The sequence below is a fragment of the Mastigoproctus giganteus genome, chromosome 2 (assembly GCF_048544385.1).
Source record: "Mastigoproctus giganteus isolate SK-2022 chromosome 2, ASM4854438v1, whole genome shotgun sequence".
Lineage (NCBI taxonomy): Eukaryota > Metazoa > Arthropoda > Arachnida > Uropygi > Thelyphonidae > Mastigoproctus > Mastigoproctus giganteus.
The window spans coordinates 130,563,661-130,587,977 of NC_143576.1; the positions used below are offsets into that span (position 1 = coordinate 130,563,661).

The 24,317-nt window shown below is 37.3% G+C and overlaps 1 protein-coding gene across 2 annotated transcripts in view; it reads right to left on the minus strand.

Annotated features, from left to right (window-relative positions):
• drosha (ribonuclease 3 drosha) overlaps nucleotides 1-24,317 on the minus strand; it is a 357,699-nt gene that overhangs the window by 149,461 nt on the left and 183,921 nt on the right. For both annotated transcript variants that reach the window (XM_090389541.1, XM_090389540.1), the window contains exons 12-14: nucleotides 15,779-15,857; nucleotides 11,571-11,678; nucleotides 6,142-6,280 (exon numbers count right to left, since the gene is read on the minus strand). In XM_090389541.1, coding sequence (XP_090245667.1) covers nucleotides 6,142-6,280; nucleotides 11,571-11,678; nucleotides 15,779-15,857 — 326 coding nt within the window. The remainder of the gene's footprint in view (nucleotides 1-6,141; nucleotides 6,281-11,570; nucleotides 11,679-15,778; nucleotides 15,858-24,317) is intronic.

The window sequence follows — 24,317 nt, forward strand, 5'->3', positions numbered from 1 at the left end:
ATAATTTAAAATTTAATTAAAACTCAATTTAACGCAATTAAAAATAAGAAAATTAATTAAAAGAATTTAACGAAAAAAATTTGATCTCAAACTTTTTTTTTTTTTTTTTTTAATAAATAATTTTTTGATTTGTTAATCAACCATGTTGTTGTTATTTGGTTTTTAGGAACATTAGCAACTAAGGCCATATTGCTCCGGGGATATGCGGTGGTCATTCCCTGACCTTTCCACATCCTCCGTATTTGGTGGCTCACGGGCTCGAACCCCGGTCTAATCAAGAAGCATGTGCTATGCACTGCTGCTCCTGCCCACCTGGCTACGGAGGTGCCAATCAACCTTGTGCCAGTGCACAAGGTTGATTATCCTGAACTATGGTTATCTTGGTCATCGGTGCCTCCGTAGCCAGGAGCAGCAGTGTGTAGCACACGCTTCTTGATTAGACCGGGGTTTGAGCCCATGACCACCGCATATCCCCGGAGCAATATGGCCTTAGTTGCTAATGCTCCTAAAATCCAAATAACAACAACAACAATCTCGGTCATCAGAGTTGCTGAAGGTAACACCAAAATCGTTTTGCAATTTTTTTCATTAAATTCTTTTAATTAATTATCTTATTTTTAATTGTGTTAAATTGATTTTTAATTATTTGTTACTCTAATGTAAGTTTTTCGATTTTTCCGTTTTAATTTCTGGAGAGTATCATACAGAAGTGTTCTACGTACTATATTGAGGTAAACTTCTCTTATTATTTTACAAATAATAAAATGATGAGAATTTTCAAAAAGAAGTCATTGCACATATTCCGAAACTTCAATTACAAGATGCATTTCAATGTTATAGGTAAAATGGGAGCAGAGGATTATGCCATTTTGCAGATAGGCATATCTGTTTGAGAAACACAGAATTCCTTGTTCTACAGATGTATACAAAATATAAGATGGTAAAGAGAAAGATATAATTAGGTTCCAGAGGGGATTAGTCATTGGGTTTTGTTTGTCTGGCCTGACAGGTTTGCAGACCATTGGCAGCTTATGCTGCCAGTGCACAAGATTGATTATCCTGAACTACAGTTATCTCTGTCATTGGAGTTGAAGGTAGCACCAAATTACATCACAGTCCACTGGAATATCAGTCATCTGGAATAAGACCTGACCAATTTTCTATTACATTGATAGTGAAGCATTTGGTGTCTTTCAACATATGTTATATTAGCTAGTTTTCCAGACTAGCTAGTTTAAAGCATCATCATCATCAGTAATTCAGTCTTGTGACTGGTCAGTTCTTCTGATGAGCTTTTTTTTTTTTTTTTGGTAGTTGTTGGCGCATCGGCTTCTGTGGCCATAATGCACCTCCCAAGGTTTTTGCAGTACTTTGATCCAAGCCTGAGGCGGGATTCGAATCCGCGACCTTTGGGTTGCCAGGCAGGCACTTTATCCATCCGGCTAGCCCAGTCGGCCTTCTGATGAGCTGTCACCATCTTTGTCTCTCCTGTGCCATATGTTTTAGTTCCTCAAAATTAAAGTCCTGCTTCATCCAGCAATGTCCTGATGAAGGTCTTTTTTTGGTCTGCCCCTAGGGCGTTTTCCCTCCAGAGTCCCATTTATTGTATCCAGAAGTAAACCACAATGTCGAATCACACGGCCAACCCATTTCAGTCTAGTTGATCTTATTCTAGCTAAAATTTTCCTTTGTTCTTGGACATCTTAATACTTCCCCATTTGACACTTTTTCAGTCCATTTAGCTTTTTCCATCCGGTGCCAGCACCACATCTCGAAGGCCTCAAGTCTCTTTTTGTCTTTCTTTGTTGGAATCCATGTCTCTGCTGCATTATGTTTAATATGTTTAAAGCACATTCATATACTTACATATTCATGTATGTTTCAAACATTCATATTCATGTATGTTTCAAAAGTGATAGTCAATAATTTAAAGGTGAACTGTACAGACTACAATATGCAAAAAAAGCCTAGTAAACATGGGTCCTTAAGTAAATTGTTTTAGAGATATTGCACATTTCTAGTTGGGCTCCACCACTGACTTGTTTGTTTAGGTTAGGTTATGCTTATTCTCTCCGTTTCCCCCTCTCTCAATGCTCTGTGACATAGCAGGTACACTAGTACTTGTCAAAGGATAGTCAACATGGAAAGAGGTTACAGCAACGAAAAGTATGCAGACATACACTTCATTTATGGTAAAGCCAACGGCAGTGCACTTGAGGCTGCACGTTTGTACCAAGAAGCATTTGCAAGCTGAAGGCAGCTCAATGGGCACACATTCATCAGGGTAGATCAACACCTTAGAGAACATGTGCGCTTTGCACATGGAGTATGAGCAGGTAGGCCCAGAAGCATAACACCTGACGTTGAGTAAAGGGTGTTAGAAAGAACATCCTGTAACATGTAACATCTGTAAAATCTTGTGGTGTTGAAACCAAAAATTAAAAATGTATTATCTTATGCTTAATAAAACCACCCTTAGCAAAAGCTTCACAGCTTTTTGCTAAACTAGTGCTCCCATAGTCAGTGGCAGATCTTAACAGAAAATGTGCATTATTTCGAAAACAGTTCATTTGCGGCCCGATGTTCACTGGGACTTTTTTGCTTATTTTAGTTTGTACTTTTCACCTTCAAAGCAAGTTGCTGAGGGTTTCAAGAATTACTGGGTGAAGTAGCATGTGGTGGGATGAAACGGTATTCCATATACTGATCTGATCTTCTTTCTAGTTCTTTCTCTGCCACAAAAATTGAATTGTGGATCTCCATTCTGCACTATGGAAGCCCCTCAGATAACCATAATTACACTTAGAGGCTTGCACTTTTAAGATGCAAGGTGGTTATTTTAACTACCACAATGCACGATTAGGACAAGCATGGAAATTATTGACCATCATTTTTGAAACACCTTATATAAATGCCAGAAGATGACCAACTGCTTCAGCATCAGTACATAGAATTGGCTAAGACTTATTCCTGTTAACTGATATGCCAAAGTGCAGTGCTGTGCTATGTTGTAATTGGCTGCCATTTTCAATCAAGCCTCCAGTAATATTCAAAATCTCTATACCTGCCCAAATCATGCATTGTGGCAGTTAAAATAACCACCTTGCATCTTAAAAGTGCAAGCCTATTAAGTGTAATTATAGTTATCTGAGGGGGCTTTCATAGTGCAGAATGGAGATCCACAATTCAATTTTTGTGGCAGAGAAAGCACTAGAAAGAAGATCAAATCAGTATATGGAATACCGTTTCATCCCACCACATGCTACTTCACCCAGTAGTTCTTGAAACCCTCAGCAACTTGCTTTCAAAGCTGTTGCTCATTCCAATAGATGTAATGCAAGAATCACTTTCACCCCTGCCTTTGGCTACTTTTGATCTGTTAGTCTGGGAATTCCCCCCCCCACCAAGCCAGCAGTTTTCTGACCCACTTAACACTCCCTCGATAGCATCAACAAATATTCTTGCACCTTTTCTATTTAATTGTATCCAATCCCTGTAGAAGCAGTCTCTCTCTCTCTCTATCTCTCTCTCTCTCTCTCTCTCTCTCTCTCTCTCTCTCCCCCCACCCCCCGTTAACAAGCACAGACCACACAGAAAAATTCTACCCCTTACACAGTCTCTCCAGGGCCGAACTGTTTGAAAAGGCTCTAATCATAATAATCCATCCTATTGTGTCTGGGCAGAACTGCAGACACCTTCTAATTTAACCATAACTTGCAAGTTTTTTCAGAATTGATCTGTACTTGTTAAATAAGTCTGCAGATTTCCTACTCTAGATATAACCACTTTTCAAAAGAATCAATCAACTAACATCAATTTATTGTGACATTATGCTGTAGCACAAGTAATAGCATCAGAACAGAAGTACAATCATTCAAAAGGAAAAATTAAATAGAAATAAAAACATTAAGGCATTGTTACTGTTAGACAATGTATCTCACAGCCTGCTACTAAAATTTTATTATGAAATGAATGCAATATCAAGTGAATTTTCTTACCTCCAGTATTACAGCCCTTGAAGGAAATATTGAGTATCTGGATTTTTTTTTTTTTTTGTAATTCTGACAGTGAGTGGAATGCAGAAGGAGAAAGGATAATGGTGAAGATTATAAATTATTTCATAAAAATTGTTATTTGCAACTGGGCTGAAAGTTGGAATAAAGCAGAATTAGAGTACAATAGCACTCTGCTCTACTTCATTCTAACATGGTAACATTTTTTCCATGCACTTAATAGTAAGTGATTAGAAAAAGTTTTGATTGTGATGGAATCAGAGATGAAGAGTGTCAAAATGTGCTGCAGAATAGCAGCGAATGGATATAATTTGGGGAACTTAAGATGACACCGTATATTGTATATTAGAGAGGGCGCTGACTCTCTTTAAAAATTACAGCTGTGAGTTATAGGCTTCGAAAAAACGATAAGTGTTTGCCTTTTTATTTACATAATTGTTATTTTATATTGTACTTAATACGTAGTCTTATAGTTATAGTTACGCTGGTTATTTTTATTTTAATTTATATAAAGAGTTTTTGTGGATTACTACTTAATATAGGTAAAACCGTTATTTTATTCAAATCGTGCAGTCATTGATTTTGTATATAGTGGTAGGGAATTCAAATTTTTAATTGAGATAGCTAGGTAGCTCTAATGTATAATTATATAGAGTAATATGCTTCACTGTTTCTATTAGATAGCGTAGTATTGACATTTAATTAATTTAATTTATTGATCTTATTAATTTAAAGTATCATGCCCCAAACTAGAGCAGCAAAGCAACGGGCACAAAGTGGCAGGAGTGCTGTGACTCGGGGGAGAACTGGGGGGGGGGCGATTCTCCAACGCATCGCAGCCTAAAAAAATTTGCAACTTCTGAAATGTTTGCCGAACTCTCTGGAACGGAACATGATATTGCTATGGGGATGTCTTTGTGTGTGCACGCGATGTAAGAAAATCAGGCGACAACTCAGCGTTGTGATGGGCCTATATGAGAGTTTGAAGGACAGGGTGGATGCCCTCGAAAGATCTAAATTGAGGGGCCCATCAGGCTCTCAGCTGCCCACATCAATGCCAGAGCTTACACTTGGTCATCACGCAACACAGCGGCAACCCCCAAGGCAGAATACGCTGGTCCCACAGGAACTAGTAGTTGTTGGTGACTCTATTGTCAGGGAAATGGGAAACATGCTTTGTAAAAAGGATAGGTGGAACAGGACCAGGGTATGTCTGCCAGGGGCAAAGGTTGATGACGTTGTAGAGCGGATATCAACTTTTAAGGGCACAAAAGGTGATATAGTTGTACACGTTGGCACTAATGATATTAAGAGTAGGAGACTGGCAGAATTACTTAACAAGTACAGGTCACTGTTGAACAAAAGCCGAGAATTAGGGTTGAATTTGACAGTGTCTGCAATTCTGCCCAGATACGATATGATGAAAGACTTGTCAATCAATCCGGCCCTGGAAAGATTGTGCAAGGCTCAAGGGATAGAATATGATTTGGAAAGGACTGTATACAACAGATTAAATTTTCGTTATCAACATTTGACACATTAATTAAAGCTTAATGTTCATAAAAAATCAAATTATTTGTGTTCTCTTTGATTTGAATCTTTTGAACCTTTACAAAAGGTTCAAAGGTTCAAAAGGTTCAAAAGAAAATTGGATGATTTATTTACAGTCCATCTAATTTAACTTAAACATATTTACTGGACTGTAAATAAATGTCCTTGTTTTTATGAATTATGATTTGAAAGTAATTATATATAATTATATTCTATAATTTTAACTACACCTTTTTCCTATCAGTCCAAATTCCTGAGTTTAACTGTATAAAATAAAATGGTGAATGGCCATTTTCCCTAAAAATAATACAAAATGGTGAATTTTAGCAGTACATAAATTTAACACAGATAGATAGTCATACATTTATGTAATTGGGATCACACCAATGATCCCAATACCCATAAACTATCTCATAAAGAAAATTTAAATAAGATAAAAAGCTGTTATCAACTTAATTTTAATTAGAATTACAAAACTATAGAATTTAAATAAATTTGCCAATTTTGAACAAGCAAAAAATACAAAAATTTCTAAAAGTAGTGATTGATTTGATAATTTCAATAAATGAGTACATACCACGCTTTCGGGTATTTAGATAATGAATACGCCTATCACCATATTCTGGCTGCCGAATACCACAGTTCGTTAATGAGTTTCGTGCATGGTCTGGATTAGTGCCAAAATTTTCTCTGTAGGAAGGATGGGTGAGAGCTAACTATAAATTGAATTAACAAAAAATAAATTAATAAATAACTTCAATGTTTTGTACAGTACTAAACATTATACATAGCACTTATGAATACTTTAGATAATATTAAATTTACTGTTTTATTTTATTTATTTATTTTTTCTGCTTTTATAAATCCTAGTCTCCAGTAGTCAAGACAAAGCATGCCATACTAATTTTGCATCACATTCAAAAAGAAACACTCATTTCACCTATGTCATGCCTTACTAATTTTACCACAGATACTTCTTTCTCCAAGAACAGTTACCATCAACATGTGCAACCTTCTATGCTGTGAAAGCTTCTTTAGGATTCCTTATTGAAAATAATAATATAAAAAACACTTCTTAATGTAGTCATGTTCAGAAAATGTCATCTCCACAGGAAGAATTCAAAATAAGCAAGTCACTGAGAAGGAGAAAGAGGCCCACTAAGGCTCATTATACTCTCTTACAAATTCCAACTTGTTCTCCTGAAATTTGTTTCTTGGTTTGGAATAATCACAAAGGAAACACAGGTTACAAGGTTTGTGCTTTAGGTTTACAGCCAAAATGTAATGTAAACAGTGTATTCAAAGGCAGCTTTGAACATACACTATTCAAAGAATTTATTCCTGTCTCTTATTTGTATGATAGATAAGAGGTAGAAATAAATCCATGTGTGTATGAGGAAGGATCTTGTGGGAACAATTCTCTTTTACAGGAATTGCACAAGAGCATACTTTACTCAAATGATTACCAGATTGCACATGCCAAAGCAGTGACACTTTTATTAATAAATACCAGACATGTTCAGTTCTATTGTCCCCATCTTGGTCAGTGCATGGATATCATTGTGAATGGACATGTGTGGAAGGTGTACCTGTTTTTAAAACTTGAAATTGTGTTTTTGCCAAGAAAAAGGTATGGATTAATACAACTTTCAAACTGCTTCATACTGCATTCCCTCACCTGACTACTCGGCTATGAAGGCCAGTGTAATATTGTATATTATAATTAAAAAAAAAAAGTTGTTGTTTATACTTGGGCACAACCACCAGGTCAGTGGAGTTTACAATAAATCATCAATACAATTATAATGTTAATTGTATTTAGCAGTCATGGCTTGAACCCCGGTCCACTCAAAGAGTGCATGCTACTGCACTCTCGCTCCCAACCACTTGGCTACATCAGGCCTACTTGCAATTTTAATTACAGGCAACTCCTATATAACATGGTACTTCTACAACACGGTTTCACTCTAACACGATTGATAAATTGCAGCAATCCTCACACAACACGGTTTCGCTCTAACACAGTTAGAGAATTGCGGAAAACCTTGCATAACATGGTATTTTTGCACTTTTGTGGGGGGGGGGGGAGCTCTGCTATTAAGCTGGATGCAATTTTTCAAAATACACCTTTTTTTAATTCGGCCAGCCATTATATCTACCTTTAAAACTCATTACATCAGAAAATCATTACAATGGATTTTGGGAAAATATCAATTCCGAATCTATTGAAGTGATGGAGGCATGGAAACATTTTTCAATTGTGGAATGTATCAGAATCATAGCTTTATCTCTCAAAGAAGTAAAACTGTCAACATTAAATGTGTGTTGGAAAAATGTATGACCAGTTAGGTCATTCAGGAAATATGGTCAAACCGAACGGAATCGGTGCAATAGTAAAACTTGCTAAGTCAGTAGGAAGGGAAGATTTTGATGATATGACTACTGGAGACATTCAAGAATTACTGGTAGAAAAAGAGGCTGGCAAAGCGGATTTGATGGAAATGGCATCGAAGGTACACAAAATCAATTCAGAGGATGATAGAGCAGATGAAAATTCTGAAGTACCAAATTTTACACTAAAAAAAAGCATACAGGAAGGCATAAACTTAGCTGAGCAATTAGAATCTTATTTTTTGAATGCAGATCCTTCGACTAAAAGGAGCACAAAGTTCAAAATGGGAGCTATAAAACTGCTTAGCTCCATACCATGAAATTTACAAAGATCTATCAAGCAAAAGCAAACAATCCCAGTTTACTGATTTTTTTTAAACAGAGCAGAAGATATGCGAAATCTAGATGCTGCAGAAGAAAGTTCAGAAGGTAAAGATATTCTAAAACAGAGAAAACGTTCTTGTTTGGTTGTGCTTAGCAGAGATGAAGAGGAAGAAAATTAAATGAACGTACATTATCTGACATATATGCATCACAGTTTGTAAGAAGTTTGTTCAGTTATTACTATTTTTAATAAAAATTAAGTTTCTGATATTAAAAAATGGCGTAAATTTTTAGCTTTTGGAACGCAACCCCCTTTTTGTACTTTTTGTATTGGTTCTTAGTCTCATATAACATGGTTTCGTACTACACGAGATTTTATAGGAACCTAACTACTATGTTATACGAGGGTTACCTGTATTTGTAATTAGGAATTTAGCTGTAATTATAATAAAACTAGATTTGCCAAGCATGACTAATCGGGGAATTGTTGCAGATAGCTCTCCTGTGAGTTGTTTGTTAAATCAACTGCGTCACATTTTCAAAATTGTATTCAGGTCACAATAATGCCATTGGAAATTTTTTTGTGTATCCTAGGTGCAGAGAGAGAAAGACAATTAAGTGAAAATAAACTGGGATTGACTGCCTGAAGAAAATCAATAATGTCTTGGAAGAAATTAAATCAAGTGGAAGGCCTCATCAGGCACTCAGGAGACCAACTCAAAGCTAGAAGCCTCACCTGTGCACCTGGCTACAGAGAAGAAACACCAGGGAGAGAAAGCACTGACCACACAATAAGATGTAACTCTGGGTGACTATATTAAGAATGGTGTGTGTGTGTGTGTGTGTGTGTGTGTGCGCGCACACACGCACACACTACTTCTGGGATGGTGGATATAGAAGAAATGAAAATCAAATGAAATCTAACAATACTTCAGAAATGAACTATAACATACAAGGTGTGGCAATAAAGTTCCCAAAATGGTGCTGTTATGGCTATATTCAACGAGATTGAAAATAATAGGATTAAAAAGGAAGTGGTATTTTGTAGTTCAAACTTCCTTCAAAAGATGGCAGTACAAAGATTGTACAGTAACACTCACAGGTTGCAGGCAATAACCAGTTTCATTAGTAACTAATGTTCTGTGTCACGATTTTGTATGGGGAAACAAATGAATATCAAATTTTGCTTTAAACTAGGAAAATCAGCAACAAAAACAGAAACATATGAAATGTTAAAAATTGTTTATGGTGATGAAATGTTAAGCCATGCCACTGTGCTTGAATGGTATAAGCAGTTCAAAGATGAATGTGAGGGTGTAACTCTGGATGAAAATTTCAATGACCCAAGATATAGGAATCCGTCAACCTCTCGAAATGAGGACAAAGCTGCAAAAGTTTGGGAAATTGTTTGTTACGTTTGACACTCAGAATGATGGCTGATGAGTTGGATATGAATAAGGTGATGATTTGTCAAACTTTTCTTGAAGATTTAGGGAAAAAAGAAGGTATGTGCAAAATATGTGCTGCACAGCCTTGCAGATCAGCAAAAGCAATGAAGAGTGTCATCATGCAAAGATTTCATCTAGACTTATCAAGACAATCCTAATTTCCTTGACTGTATTGTCACCAGAGATTAGTGTTGAGTGTTTCAATGACCCAGAGACAAAGCATCAGAGCTTGCAGTAGACTCCAAAATCAACACCAAGGCTAAAATGTTTTGTTTACAGAAGTGCAGGATCAAGATGCTGATTATGTTTTCGAACAACCAGGCTATGATTCACAAGTAATTTTAGCTGAAGGGGAGTGGGTCAATGTTGTATTCTACATACAAGTGCTTCAAAGACTACTAAAGTGCATTTCCCATGTAAGGCTGCAATTTCAAAAAGGAAGGCAGCTGGATGCCCTGCCCATTCTGCACTTGTTGTGAAGACATTGCTAATGAAACATGGCATTGGACAGATTGTGGACAGATCACCCATCCACCCTACTCTCCCAATCTAACACCAGCGGACTTCCTCTTTCCAAAGGTGAAACCTGCCCACAAAGAGATTTTAGGACCTTGAGAACATAAATAAAAACTTAACTGAACATCATCTCTTTGAATGTCTTTGCTGACTCTTTTAGAATAAGGTAATAAGTGCATTCAGTCAGGTGGTGATTACTTTGAATAAAAATAAAATCATTTTTGAGCTTTCACTTTGTGTTCTTTTTATTGCATCCATCCAGTAACTTTATTGCCACACCTTGAAAACTTAGCATCAAACACAAGCAGTTAGGCTTAAGAATTAACAGCACAAGGATACGGCTGCAGATAAACATATAAATTGCAAAAAGAGAACTAAACAGTGATAAGGGAAACTAGTGCTACTAAACTGATTCTTCTGATGTTTCATCATCTGCATTTTATTACACTAAAATGCAGATGATGAAACAAATTTCAATAAACAATCAAAATATCAGTGAATACAAAAAAGGCAGTCATAAGAAAGTAGTGTCATCAGAAAAAAAAAAAAAAAAGTCTCATCAGTATTCTAACAAGGAAATTAACTAAGAAATTAAATCTCTGACTGCTATATGCACACTTTTAAATGTAATTAAACTATAATTAAACTTTAATTCGTTTTTAAAATTTAATTAAACTGTAATTAAAAGTAAGCATTTCAGAGTTATGAAAATTATTTGCTAAAACAGAAAGTGAAATAAAATGATGTTACTATACACTCATCAAATTTATCTTAAAATTCTTTATTCCACAGAGGTTGTTACCCATTTCTGGTCACCAACTGAACAGTATAACATTGTGAAAAAGCTACCACAAGGCAAGAAATACGGAGCACCTGTTAACAAGTATCTAAGTTCTAATGTACTAATCTTCACCTTGATCTAATAACACTTGCCGATAAACTCAAATATTTGAGGATCATTTTGATCCCATCCATCAGAAAAGATTCTTCAAATTTCCCAAGTTAAAAGAATTGGGAAACTAAAAAAAATTCAGTGAATGTCAGAAATTTATAGACATCCTTGAGATTTAGATAGAGAAATTTAAAGAAAATAAAATGTATTACAAACCAACATCAATCTACATACAAACTGCTCTACCTTTAACACACAATGATTTAGAAAGCTCATTATAAAAGTAGTGACACACTAATAACAGATTTTCAATCTTCCCTTATATTTCAAGAAAACATGATTTGATGTTAATCTGAAAAGATTATTTCAATTCATAATTTTCCATATCCTGATCACAAAGAAAAATACAAAATTATATCAGTGTATAATACTCACTTGTAACAGATAGCGATCACAAAATTGATGAGAAATTTGTGTTTCAAGAAGATCCAGAGACTGGTGAAAACGCAAGTGACAAACTAAGACAGGCAATAACATGGCATGCTGAAAATAAAATATTCACTTTTATTTAAATTCCTTAAAAAATATATATATATAAGTTGTGAATAAGTTAATTAAAATTTCCTTATTGAATAGATTCTGAAAAATAATTTGTGCTAACATGTAATTTGTAAGATAAAATCAATGTGAGGGCAGATTACATTCATCTGCATATATTTTGATGTTTTCAAAATTTATGGTGCTTCTGTGTGTTTATTTTTAGTGCTAATTCTAAAACTCCAAACTGTTTTAACCTATCATGTACAATTTTTTTTTTTTTACAGACAGTAAGAATTGTTTTCTTAGATACACATTCGATATATAAACAATGTGGGTACTAGTGTCCCTTTGTGACTGACAGGAATAGACATGTTTAGATGTGTTGAGACCTGTAAGTTAGATAGCTGTATAAATAATCCTGCCAAGTGTTTCTACCACACTCAGTTGTTTTTTGGTGCATGCATGCTAACTAGTATATGCTTCTAACATGATTTCCACATTCTATGTCTTCGACAATGGCAACTTGTGATGCCCGAAAAACCCAAATATCCAAATCCAAATATAGTCGAGTCCGGTTATTTAGGACACATCGGGACTAGTGCATTTTGGCCTGATTAAGCGGCTGCCCCAATTATCCGAAGTTTCACATAAATAGTTAAAAATACAATGGAACCCTGCTTTGCAATTGATTCACTGTACAATCAAACCACATTACGATGGACTCACCATAGTAAAGTACCATTTGCTATACGATGTGTAGTAAGCGCCGGTCATTGTGATCATGTTTGTGAATTGAATTGTAATTCTATTAAACAGCAATTCTAATTAGCAAAAATAGGAGGAATATTATCCACAGGCTATAAAAGTAAAGATATATTAAGCACAAATTTACCCTTGATTACCTTACCAATTAAAAAATTAAATGATAAGTGAAAATCGGAATAATTAATGTACTGTAATATGTACATACTAACTAGTTGACATTTCTGTTCACTGACATTTGTGGATGGGGGTTAAAATTTAAAACAGTAAAAAGATAAGCAATCAATAACAAAGAACACAACACACACAGATTGCAAGGAACACAATATGTGCAAGTGAGAACGGAGTAACAAGTTACGAAGCTTTAAAAATAGGAATGAAGAGAAGATTCTGAAAATTAATTGAAAATTATGATTGAAGATTCCATGGAAGTGTAAACACATTTCACCATAATAACCCACAGAATTCCAGCTGTCTGTATTATCAAAAATTCAATAAGATCGAGTTTACTATCGGTTTATGATAGATTGCACTAACAGAAAAGCCAAATAAACAGGTGACTGCTAATTGTTTTTATTGTTTTATGGTTGTGACCTCCAGAAATTCGAACGAACACGTGGTATGGTCGGAGACAATCGTAGGGTAATCTCCAGTGTGCAGTTTCCTGCCCCGATTAAACTGTATGTTGTCCCAATTAAGCAAAGTAAACCCTGGCTATTTTTATCGATTGGGTTCTGTTTTTTAAGATTTGTCCCAAATAAACGGTTGCCCAATTAACTGGTGGCCCAAATAATCAGAATCCACTGTACTTGCTACACTTGCAGAAAGTAGGTTGTGGTGAAACAAAGGATGCAACTCATTGTGAAAACACGAGTATGCCACATATTTTGGAATTAAATGATGTGACCAAGATAAAAGTTGGACCCCCGTAAAGCATGCTAGACTTGCAATTGTGGAAATGAAGTGAAAAGAAAACCATGACATTTGCCATTCCTCAGGGAACCTCGGAATCGTATCAATGACTGCTAATTTTTTTTAAGTAAATGTAGCAGATTAAATGGAAATAAAAATAAGAGCACTATGTATCCCAAACAATGTCACTTCAGCTGTATGGCTAGTAGCCTATGGACCTGAACTACCTCTTCCACCTCTTCCAGTTGTTCATAGACATATACCATCTGATTTCATGACATCTGTGATCTAGAAGATTATATACACTATCGTGACAAAGAAATTCACAACTCTGGACCATGGATGTTTACACAAAGTGAACTCGATGATCTCATGAGAGATTTAAATCTACTGAAATGTCTGCTGTGCTTTTAGGGTTAAGGCCAAAATCTAAGAATCTGCTGGCTCCAGAAACAGTCTTTTCATGGTATAGACATCATGGGGGGGGAAAAAAAATGGTTCCCATTTTTTCCCAAAAATGGCTTAATGATACATTGCAACAACATTCCTGTGGTTATGAAATTTTTTGGAAATTTCTATCAACCAACAGAGTTGAAGCTAATTACTGACTAACTGAAGCAAAGCCACAAAGGAGTGCGTCATAATGGAAACATTCCTGTAGCCCATTCGACATACTCAAAAGAAAACTATGAAAATGTTAAGCTTCTTTGGAAAAATTCAGTAAAAGGTTGGCTAGTGTGTGGAAATTTTAGCTATTGATCTGCTACTTGGCAAACAAATTGTTTACACAAAAATGCCTTTCCTTCTGTGTGATTAGGTTGGATGAAGAAGTGAACAATGACAAAGCAAAATGTGACAATCAAGACAGTCTCTGACACAAGGTTCAAAGAACAATAAAGACGATCTACTAGTAGATCAAAACAAAGTTTGTATTGTTACAAACATAGCTTTAATGAAACAGTGTCTGAGTTCTGAATAAAGAAAGAAATTTTTTCAAGTATTTTTGCACAAAATTCCCATCACTTACATATGAAAAATTAAAAGAAGAAATTTTTGTTGGACCTCAAAGTCTAACAAGCTGTTGCCAAACTGCATTTTAAAAATCCACAGACAAAAATGAAGGAGACACTTGGACTGGCTTTAAAAATGTAGTGCAAAATATTTTTGGATAACAATTAACACCCAGATTATGAGCAACCATGAGTGACATGCTGAAGAAGTTCATAAAACTAGGCTGCAATATGAGTTAAGTCAAATATCAATAACACAAAGTACAATGTGAATAATGTCATATGGATATCTCATGTCTAAGTTTGCAGATAATACAAAGGTTAGCAGGGCGATTATCGACAGTCATCAGGGTGAGTTACCGCAACAAGATCTAGGAAAAATGGGTTGATGGACTGAGAAATGGCAGTTGAAGTTTGTTTGTTGTTTTGTTTGTTATTTGGTTTTTAGGAGCATTAGCAACTAAGGCCATATTGCTCCGGGGATATGCGGTGGTCATTCCCTGACCTTTCCGCATCCTCCGTATTTGGTGGTCACGGGCTCGAATCCCGGTCTAATCAAGAAGCGTGTGCTAGGCACTGCTGCTCCTGCTCACCTGGCTACGGAGGCATCAGTTGAAGTTTAACACTGACAAATGCAAGGTATTGCATATGGATAGCAGTAACCCCAGAGTACTTATCGACTGTGTGATACTACACTCAAGGTAGTGGAGAATGAAAGACCTGGAGGGAGTAATTGTGCAGTCAGGCATGAAATTCTCTGAGCAGTGTATACATGCTGCCAGGACAGCTCATGGGGTTTTGTCAATGATATACAGAAACAGGTACATGGAGGTGATCACCCTTTTGTATAAGACCATGGTTGGGCTACACCTTGAGTACCGTATACAGGTCTGGAGGCTTCGCTTTAGGAAGGATGTTTCAAATAAGGTTGTAGTGAAGGGCAACCACACTGGGTGTTCTTAGAAAGACTTCAGTTCTGCAAGTCGCAGCGAGACTAGGCACCTGCAGGGAGATCTGATTGAGGTGTTTAAAGCTTTGAATGGATAGAGTAAGCTAATTTAATTTAATGTTAATTGCATTCTTCCATTTGCTCAGACTAAACACAAGGGGGCATAAATTCAAGTTGAGGAAGGATGGTTGCAGGATAGGTGTGCAGAAGTTTGCCTTCATGCAGCAGGTGGTTGATTGTTGGAACAGGCTTCCATCTGTTGTTGTGGAAGTGGATGGGTTGAATAAATTCAAGGAAGAACTAGACAAATTCTTGGAGGGTGAGGATGGGTGAACTATGTAGGCATTTTTTCTTTTTACTAATGCTATATAAGCTTGCTTTCTTGCATCATTTGCCATCATTACTACTATCATATTCGTATTATCTACATAACAAAAATGTGCCTTCCATACATTTAATGAACCACTCACCTGTACAATATCACACATTATACCAGTTCTATAGAAGTCTTTGCTACTAACCACCACAGTGACATCTCTTTTCAAATTGCTGGGAGAAAAAAACATCATACATATTACAACTCATATAACATTATCTAAAATAAAGATTTCAAAAATCTGCTGATAATTTTGTTATTGCAACAAATATAGGCCTTTATTCCTGCTGAAATTACATTAGAATAAACAGAAATAAATATAGTATCATATTTATGCAAGTAATCATCACATTTGCAATGCCAGTTTTGCAGTCTGAAAACAGCATGTAAAAATTTTCAAATTGCCATAAATATGATCAATACGAAAATCTTAAGTCTTTGGTATAGCTTTCCAGTGCCTCCATAAAATTAGTTTCCTTTCTCAAGATAGCAGCCAGAACACTGCGTACTACATGATCATAGGTCATTCCACATCGAGGACCTAAAATCAATTGTAGGAAATCAATAATTTTCAATAATCAATAATTTTCTGTAATAAGAATAAGTGGATCAGAATCAGGGTGTGTTTTCTGGGAGCAACAATTGATGATGTTACCAACAGACTGTCAGATTTGGGGGGGGGGGGGGTAAAGAGCATTATTATTCATGTGGGGACTAACGATATTAAATGAACACAAACTAACCCTTGTTAGATAAATATAGGATCATGCTGAAAAAAATGCCACAAGTTAAGCCAGAATATATATGTGTCTGCAATTCTATCCAGACACAATAGGCAGAATTAGCATTAGTAGAGGCATTTGATGCAAGAAAGCAAGCTTATGCAGCATCAGCCAAAAAAAAAAAAAAAAAAAAAAAAAAAAAGTAACATAAATAAATAAAAATAACCACTTCCACTTCACCCCTCTGTTCGTTCGAAATACCTGTCCAGCTGAGCCTTAAACTTATTTAGGCTATCAACTTCCACGACAAGGGATGGAAGTCTGTTCCACCCACCAACCACCCGCTGGCTAAAGGCAAATTTCCGCACATCTATCCTACATCTGACTTTCCTCAATTTGAATTTATGCCCTCTCAGGTGATTTTTCTGAGCTAGAGGAAGAATCCCATCAGCATTGAGCATGCTCAAACCATTCAAGGCTTTGTACACCTCTATCAGATCACCCCGCTGGTGCCTAGTTTCCAGACACTGTAATTTGCAAAACTTAAGCCTTTCTTCGTAAGAGAACCCCTTTGTCCCATTCACCAATCTAGTTGCCCTTCTCTGTACTCGTTCCAGCAGCTCTACATCCTTCCTGAAATGAGGCCTCCAGGCCTGTATACAGTACTCTAGGTGTGGCCTGACCATTGCCTTATACAAGGGAATAATCACCTCCTTATCCCTGCTAGAAAAATTCCTATATATCATTGACAATACACCATGAGCTACTCTTGCAGCTCGTCTGCACTGCTCAGAGAACTTCATATCTGCCTGCACCACCACCCCCAGGTCCCTTTCATTCTCTACCACTGTCAGTGTAGTACCACAGAGTTGATACGTTGCTCTGGGGTTGCTGTTTCCCATATGTAGTACTTTACATTTGTCAATGTTAAACTTCATTTGCCACCTCGAAGCCCATCTGCTCAACCTTTCCAAATCCTGTTGCAGCAGCATAGTGTCAGTAGTGTCCTTGACAACCATGCCAACCTTCGTATCGTCTGCAAACTTGGACATTAAGCCTGATATACCATCATCAATATCATTTATAAATACAGAAAACAATAAGGGCCCCAATACTGAACCCTGAGGGACTCCACTAATAACATTAGTCCACGATGAGCAGTGTCCATTGATTACCACTCTCTGTCTTCTCCCCCTCAACCACCCCTTTATCCATAGCAGCAACTTGCCTCCAATGCCACACTGCTCCAATTTGTGCAGCAGTCTTCCATGTGCAACAGTATCAAAAGCCTTTCTAAGATCCAAGTATATAATATCAAAGTTATTCCCTGCATCCAGTTCTTTTGTGACTGCATCATAGTATCCAATCAAATTGGTCAGGCAAGACTTCCCCTTAACAAAACCATGCTGTGTCCTAGCTATAACTGAAGTCTTGTCTAGATGATCCTGCAGTGCTTCTTTCACCAGTGCCTCCATTAATTTTCCGGGAACAGAAGTTAAACTCACAGGTCTATAATTACTTGTGTCAGCCTTTGATCCCCCTTTGTGAATTGGGGTCACATTTGCACATCTCCAGTCAATGGGTACCTCCCCTGAGTCCAAGGAAGCTCTCATAATTATGGCTAAGGGTTTGCTTACCTCCTTTGCTGCCTCCTTTAATATAACTGGATAGATCCCATCCACCCCAGGTGCCTTTCTTGTGTTTATCTTCAACAATTTCTCCTCCACTTTGCTCTCAGTTATTACAAGATTCTCTAGCTTACTGCTAGAGTTGAATACACCTCTGGCATTCCCCTCGCTGAATAACTCCTCATGTGTGAATGTCGATGCAAAATATTCATTTAGTTTGTTAGCTACCCGAGCAGGGTCATCAACAGTTGACCCATCGATATCAATTGGACCAATCTGATTCATCCCCTTCCTTCTAGAGTTTACATAAGTAAAGAACTCTTTGCTGTTTTTCTTCGCATCCCTTGCCAAGGATCTCTCGTAATCTGCCTTCGCCTGCCTAACCTCCTTTGTAACTTGGTTACAGATCAACTTGTATCTATCATAGGCGTCCGTGTCACGTGTTAATTTGTATGTATCCCATGCATTTTTCTTCTCTGCCATATGCCTCATTAGTTCATCTGACAACCATTTAGGCCTAAACCTTGAACAATATTTCTTAGTTGGTATGTAAAGCCTAGTAGCTTCCACGATAAGTTCTTTGAATGCTTCCCATTTTGAATTTGCTGTTGGCAATATCATCAGTTGATCCCACTGTATAGAATTTAAATACTGTCTCAGTCCATTGTAGTCACCTTTACGAAAGCAATACCCCTTCCCTTTACCCCTAATGGTAGTTACCTCTTTGAGTAACTCCCACTTCAGCACACTGTGATCACTGCCACCAAGTGGTTCATTTATCTGCAGATTCTTCTGCAGCATTATATGCTCAAAGCCTTGTAGATTAACTCAAGACTTCAGGGGATCTTCAAAACTCTAGGGAATAAATTTTTATCAGCATGGCCTGTGCTTGTATGTAGAAAGAATCCATTTTGTAGAGATGATATTCATTTGAACAAATGTGGTGCAAGGATTTTTGCCAGTGTCAATGAGGACACCTTTAGGGGTCAGGGAAACTGGTAGTTAGGGGGAAGCAGGATTATATAGATCTACATTTATCTGACAGTATAGGTCAAAGTAATACTGGTATTCATCTCAAGAATCCTTGTTTGTTGCCACAACAGCTAATGTAGGCAAGATGTTCCGAGGGTAGCAAAGTTTAAAATGAGTGGGATGATAAAGACAGGGAAAAAGACAAAATAACTTCAAGGGATGTGTCAGGGTAGTAAACTATAGAAGAATAATTCTTAACTGTGTCTACAGTAATGTCAGGAGTGGCTGACATTACTGTAGACACAGTTGAATAAAATGGCTGAATTTGAACTCCTGGTTAGGACAACTAACGCTGATATAACAGGGCTAACAGAAACATGGTGACAGCAGAAAAGCAGAAAACTGGGGATGATGAATTCCACTAGGGTATGTATAATATATTTAGGAAAAACAGAGAAGATAAAAGGGATGGTGGTATTATGCTTCTTATCAAAAGCAGCCAGAGTGCAAAAAGAGCTTTTGCTGATCTGAAGTTGTGGATTATCTCAAACTTGAAGGAATCTACAAGGCTCTATGGGGAGAAATTTTATCGGAGTGACTCGCGTTTATAGGTAAGAGGAATATATTTATTAAATGTCTTTTTAGTTAAGGATATAACTAATTTAACACTGCGATCATAAACGATATAGTATAATGTATATCTTGAACTTGATAGTATAAGGTATAACTTAAAACTTGATACTGTAATATGTGTCGCTGCATTTAGGAATCTATTAGCTTATTAGCTTAGTGCAGTATTGTCAATTAAATTTATTAATTCTATTAATTTTCATTGTTAATCAATTAAATCATATTTAAGCAGAAATCATGCCCAAGAATAGAGTAGCCAATCACGGGGCACAAAGTATTGGAAATGCTGCAGCTTGGAGGAGAACAGAAGGGGGCAATTATTCTCCAATGTATCACAGCCTAACAAAATGTGCAACTTATGAAATGTTTGCAGAACTTTCTGGAGCAGGACATGATCCAACCAAAGGGGATGCCTTTGTTTGTGCTAGGTGCAGAGAATGTGAAGAAATTAGGTGCCAATTAATTTTTTCACATGTGAATGAGAGTTTGAAGAGTAGGGTATATTCCCCCAGAAGAATTAAAATGGGGCCCATCAAGCTCCCAGCTGCCCGACTCAATGCCAAAGCTCATACTTGTGCATCGGGCAACACAGCAGCAGCAATCTCCAAGGCAGAATGCACTGGACCCAAAGGAGGTGATTATTGTCAGAGAAACAGGAAATATGTTGTGCGAGAAAGAGAGGTGGAATAGAACCAGTGTACATCTGCCAGTGGCAAAAAGAGATGACATTGTAGAGCAGATATCTTCTTTTAAGGGCAAAAAAGGAGATATTGTTGTACACATTGGCACTAATGATATTAAGAGTGGGAGAGCTGAAAACTTACTTAACAAGTACAGGGTAATATTGTGAAAAACATTGTGAGTTAGGATTGAATTTAAAAGTGTCTGCAGTTCTGCCTAAACATTATAGGATGGAATACATGTTGAGAGCCTTGTCAATCAATTTGGCCCTGGACAGAAAGTAGTAGTAGTGGCATGTGATGCAAGAAAGCAAGTGTATGAGCTTATGCAGCTCATACACTTGAGCTGCATATCAGCCAAATCAGCCAAAAAAAAAAAAAAAAAAAAACTCACACCATTCCCTCCAAACGCCTGTCCAGTTCCTCCTTAAATTTATTCAACCTATCAACTTCCACAACTACAGATGGAAGTTTGTTCCAGCAATTAACCACCTGCTGGCTAAAGGCAAATTCCCGCACACACATCTATCCTTTCTTAATTTGAATTTATGCCCCTTTAGGTTCGTAATCTGAACAAGTGGAAGGATCCCATCAGAATTCGGCATGCTCAACCCATTCAAGGCCTTATACACCTCAATTAGATCACCGCGCAGGTGCCTAGTCTCCAGCCACTGCCATTTGCAGAACTTAAGCCTTTCTTCGTAAGAGCAACCCTTTGTTCCATTCACTAATCTTGTTGCCCTTCTCTGTACTCCTTCCAACAGCTCTACATCCTTCTTAAAATGAGGCCTCCAGACCTGTATACAGTACTCAAGGTGTGGCCTGACCTTTGCCTTATACAAGGGGATAATCACCTCCTTATCCCTGCTAGAAACGTTTCTGTATATCATTGACAAGACACCATGAGCTACTCTTGCAGACCATCTGCACTACTCAAAAAACTTCATATCTGCCTGCACAATTACCCCCAGGTCCTTTTCGTTCTCTATGGCTGTCAGTGTAGTACCACAGAGTTGATACGTTACTCTGGGATTACTGCTTCCTGTATGTAGTACTTAACATTTGTCAATGTTAAACTTCATTTCCCACCTCTTCATCATCTGCTCAACTTTTCTAGATCCAGTTGCAGTAGCGTACTCTCATTAGTGTCCTTAACAACCCTGCCAACCTTTGTATCATCTGCAAACTTGGACATTAAGCTTGATATACCATCATCAATATCATTTATAAATACAGAAAACAACAATGGACCCTGAGGGACTCCACTAATAACATTAGTCCACGATGAGCAGTGTCCATTGATTACCACTCTCTGTCTTCTCACACTCAACCATTCCTTTATCCATTGCAGCAATTTGCCTCCAATGCCACACTGCTCCAATTTGTTCAGCAGTCTTCCATATGCAACCATATCAAAACCCTTTCTGATATCCAAATATATGATATCAAAGTTATTCCCTGCATCCAGTTCCTTTGTGACCACACCATAGTATCCAATCAAATTGGTCAGACAAGACTTCCCCTTAACAAAACCATGCTGTGTCCGACCTATAACTGAAGTCTTGTCTAGATGATCCTGCAGTGCTTCTTTAACCAGGGCCTCTATTAATTTTAATTTTCCTGGAACAGAAGTTAAACTAACAGGTCTATTACTTGTGTTGCCCTTTGATCCTCCTTTGTGAATTGAGGTAACATTTGCAAATTTCCATTCCATGGGTACCTGAGTCCAAAGAAGCTCTCATAATTATGGCTAAGGGTTTGCTTATTTTCTTTGCTGCCTCTTCTAATATAACTGGATAAATCGCATCCACCCCGGGTGCCTTTTTTATGTTTATCTTCAACAATTTCCTCTCAGTTATTACAAAATCATCTAGCTCACTGCCAGAGTTTAATTCACCTCTCGCATTCCCCTCCCTGAATAACTCCTCATGTGTGAATGTAGATGCAAAATACTCATTTAGTTTGTTAGCCACCTGAGCAGAATCAACAACAGTTGAAATAATCAATATCCAGTGGATCAATCTGATTCATCCTTTTTTCCTTCTAGAGATTACATAGTTAAAGAACTCTTTGCTGTTTTTCTTTGCATCCTTTGACAAAGGTTTCTCATAATCTGTCTTTGCCTACCTAATCTCCTTTGTGACTTGGTTACAGACCAGCTTATATGTATCATAGGCATCCACAAGTCACCCATTAATTTATATGTATCCCATGCATTTTTCTTCTCTGCCATATGTCTCATTAGTTCATCTGCCATCCATTTAGGCCTAAACCTTGAACAATATTTCTTAGTTGGTATGTAAAGCCTAGTAGCTTCCAAGATAAATTCTTTAAATGCTTCCCATTTTGAATTTGCTGTCGGTAACATCATCAGTTGTTCCCACCGTATAGAATTTAAATACTGTCTTAGACCACCGTAGTCACCTTTATGAAAGCAAAAACCCTTCCCTTTATCCCTAATGGTAGTTACCTTTTTGAGTAAATCCCACTTCAGCACATTGTGATCATTGCCACCTAGTCGTTGCTTTATCTGCAGATTCTTAATGCATGAACAATCACTACTGATAATCAGATCAAGAGTATTACTCCATCTAGTTGCCTCCCGAACATGCTGATGTAGAAAACAATCATCCAATAGATCCACAAAAGCCTTGCTAGTGTGTGTGATCAGCCCACAAATTCCAGTCAATATCTGGGAAATTAAAATTCCCCATTATAAGACTCTCTGATTTACTGGCCCACTCTATTTCTCTGTACAGTTTCTTATTATACTCATCAGAGTCATTAGGCCTATAACACACTCCTACTCTCAATTTAGATCTTCCAATGCTTATGTCACACTAAACTGACTCAACACTGCACTGTCCAGCAATGTCTACTGGCTTCACTTCCTTGGATTTTATGTGTTTCTTAACTAATAGCATAACCTTCCTCCCTTCCTATCCTGTCTATCGTTCCTGTACACATTGTGCTCCCCAAATTCCAGTTCTGCATTCCTTATATCTGTTTGACACCGCGTTGCTGATATCCCAACAATATCTGCCTTTGATGTTTTGAGCAATACCTCCTCAAATTCATCAAATTTATTTACCAAACTCCTGCCATTGGTGTATACGCAAGTATACATGCGCCTGTTCCTATTCTTAGCTACCCTAACACAACCAACTGGCTGAGGTGAAATATCATGCATCTTGTTTTCCAGGCTGCTCCTCATTCCAACAGAAGCAGTGCAAGAATCACTTTCACCTCTGTCAGTGGCTACTGTTAATCTATTAGTCCTTGTATCCCCCCAAGCTAGCAGTTTTCCAACCCACCTAACACTGCCTCGAAAGCATCAGCAAATATTCTTGCACCCTTTCTATTTAAGTGTATCCCATCCCTGTAGAAGCAGTCTACTGTTAACAAGTGTTGGTTCTATCTAACTCTCTGTGTTGGTTCTATCTATCTATAGATAGAACCAACAGAAAGCGGCCTGCGAGCCACCGACCTGGATAGCCAAATCACAATAACAAATGACTTTGTATACATCAAACACTACGATACAGAAGACCGGTTTGGCTTCCCAGCAATTAAACTATCTGGGAAACTAAATTAGCCAAAAATATACATGGAAACGTTATCAGAAACCAAACAAACAGAATTATACACATATGCGATAGCCCAGAAAGCATTATAACAGCTTTAATAAAACTGAAAAATTCCCTCATCAAAAACAATATACCTGACAATTACATCAGACACCATATAAACGCAGCCGCACAAGCTAAACTCATAACAGCAACCAGCTAACATTAGTCCTAATAGTATCATGGAAAAAATCTTTTCCACAGCTCTAATTAGAGCTATAATTTGCCCCCCCCCTTTAAACCCCAGGTTAACTGCGCATAGGTGTGGCTCAACACCTATCCGCACGGTACCTGGATGTCCAAAAACAAAATTCCCCACTAGCAGAGTTTTTAACACCACAAATGTAAATACACAGGTCATCAACATCATACAGG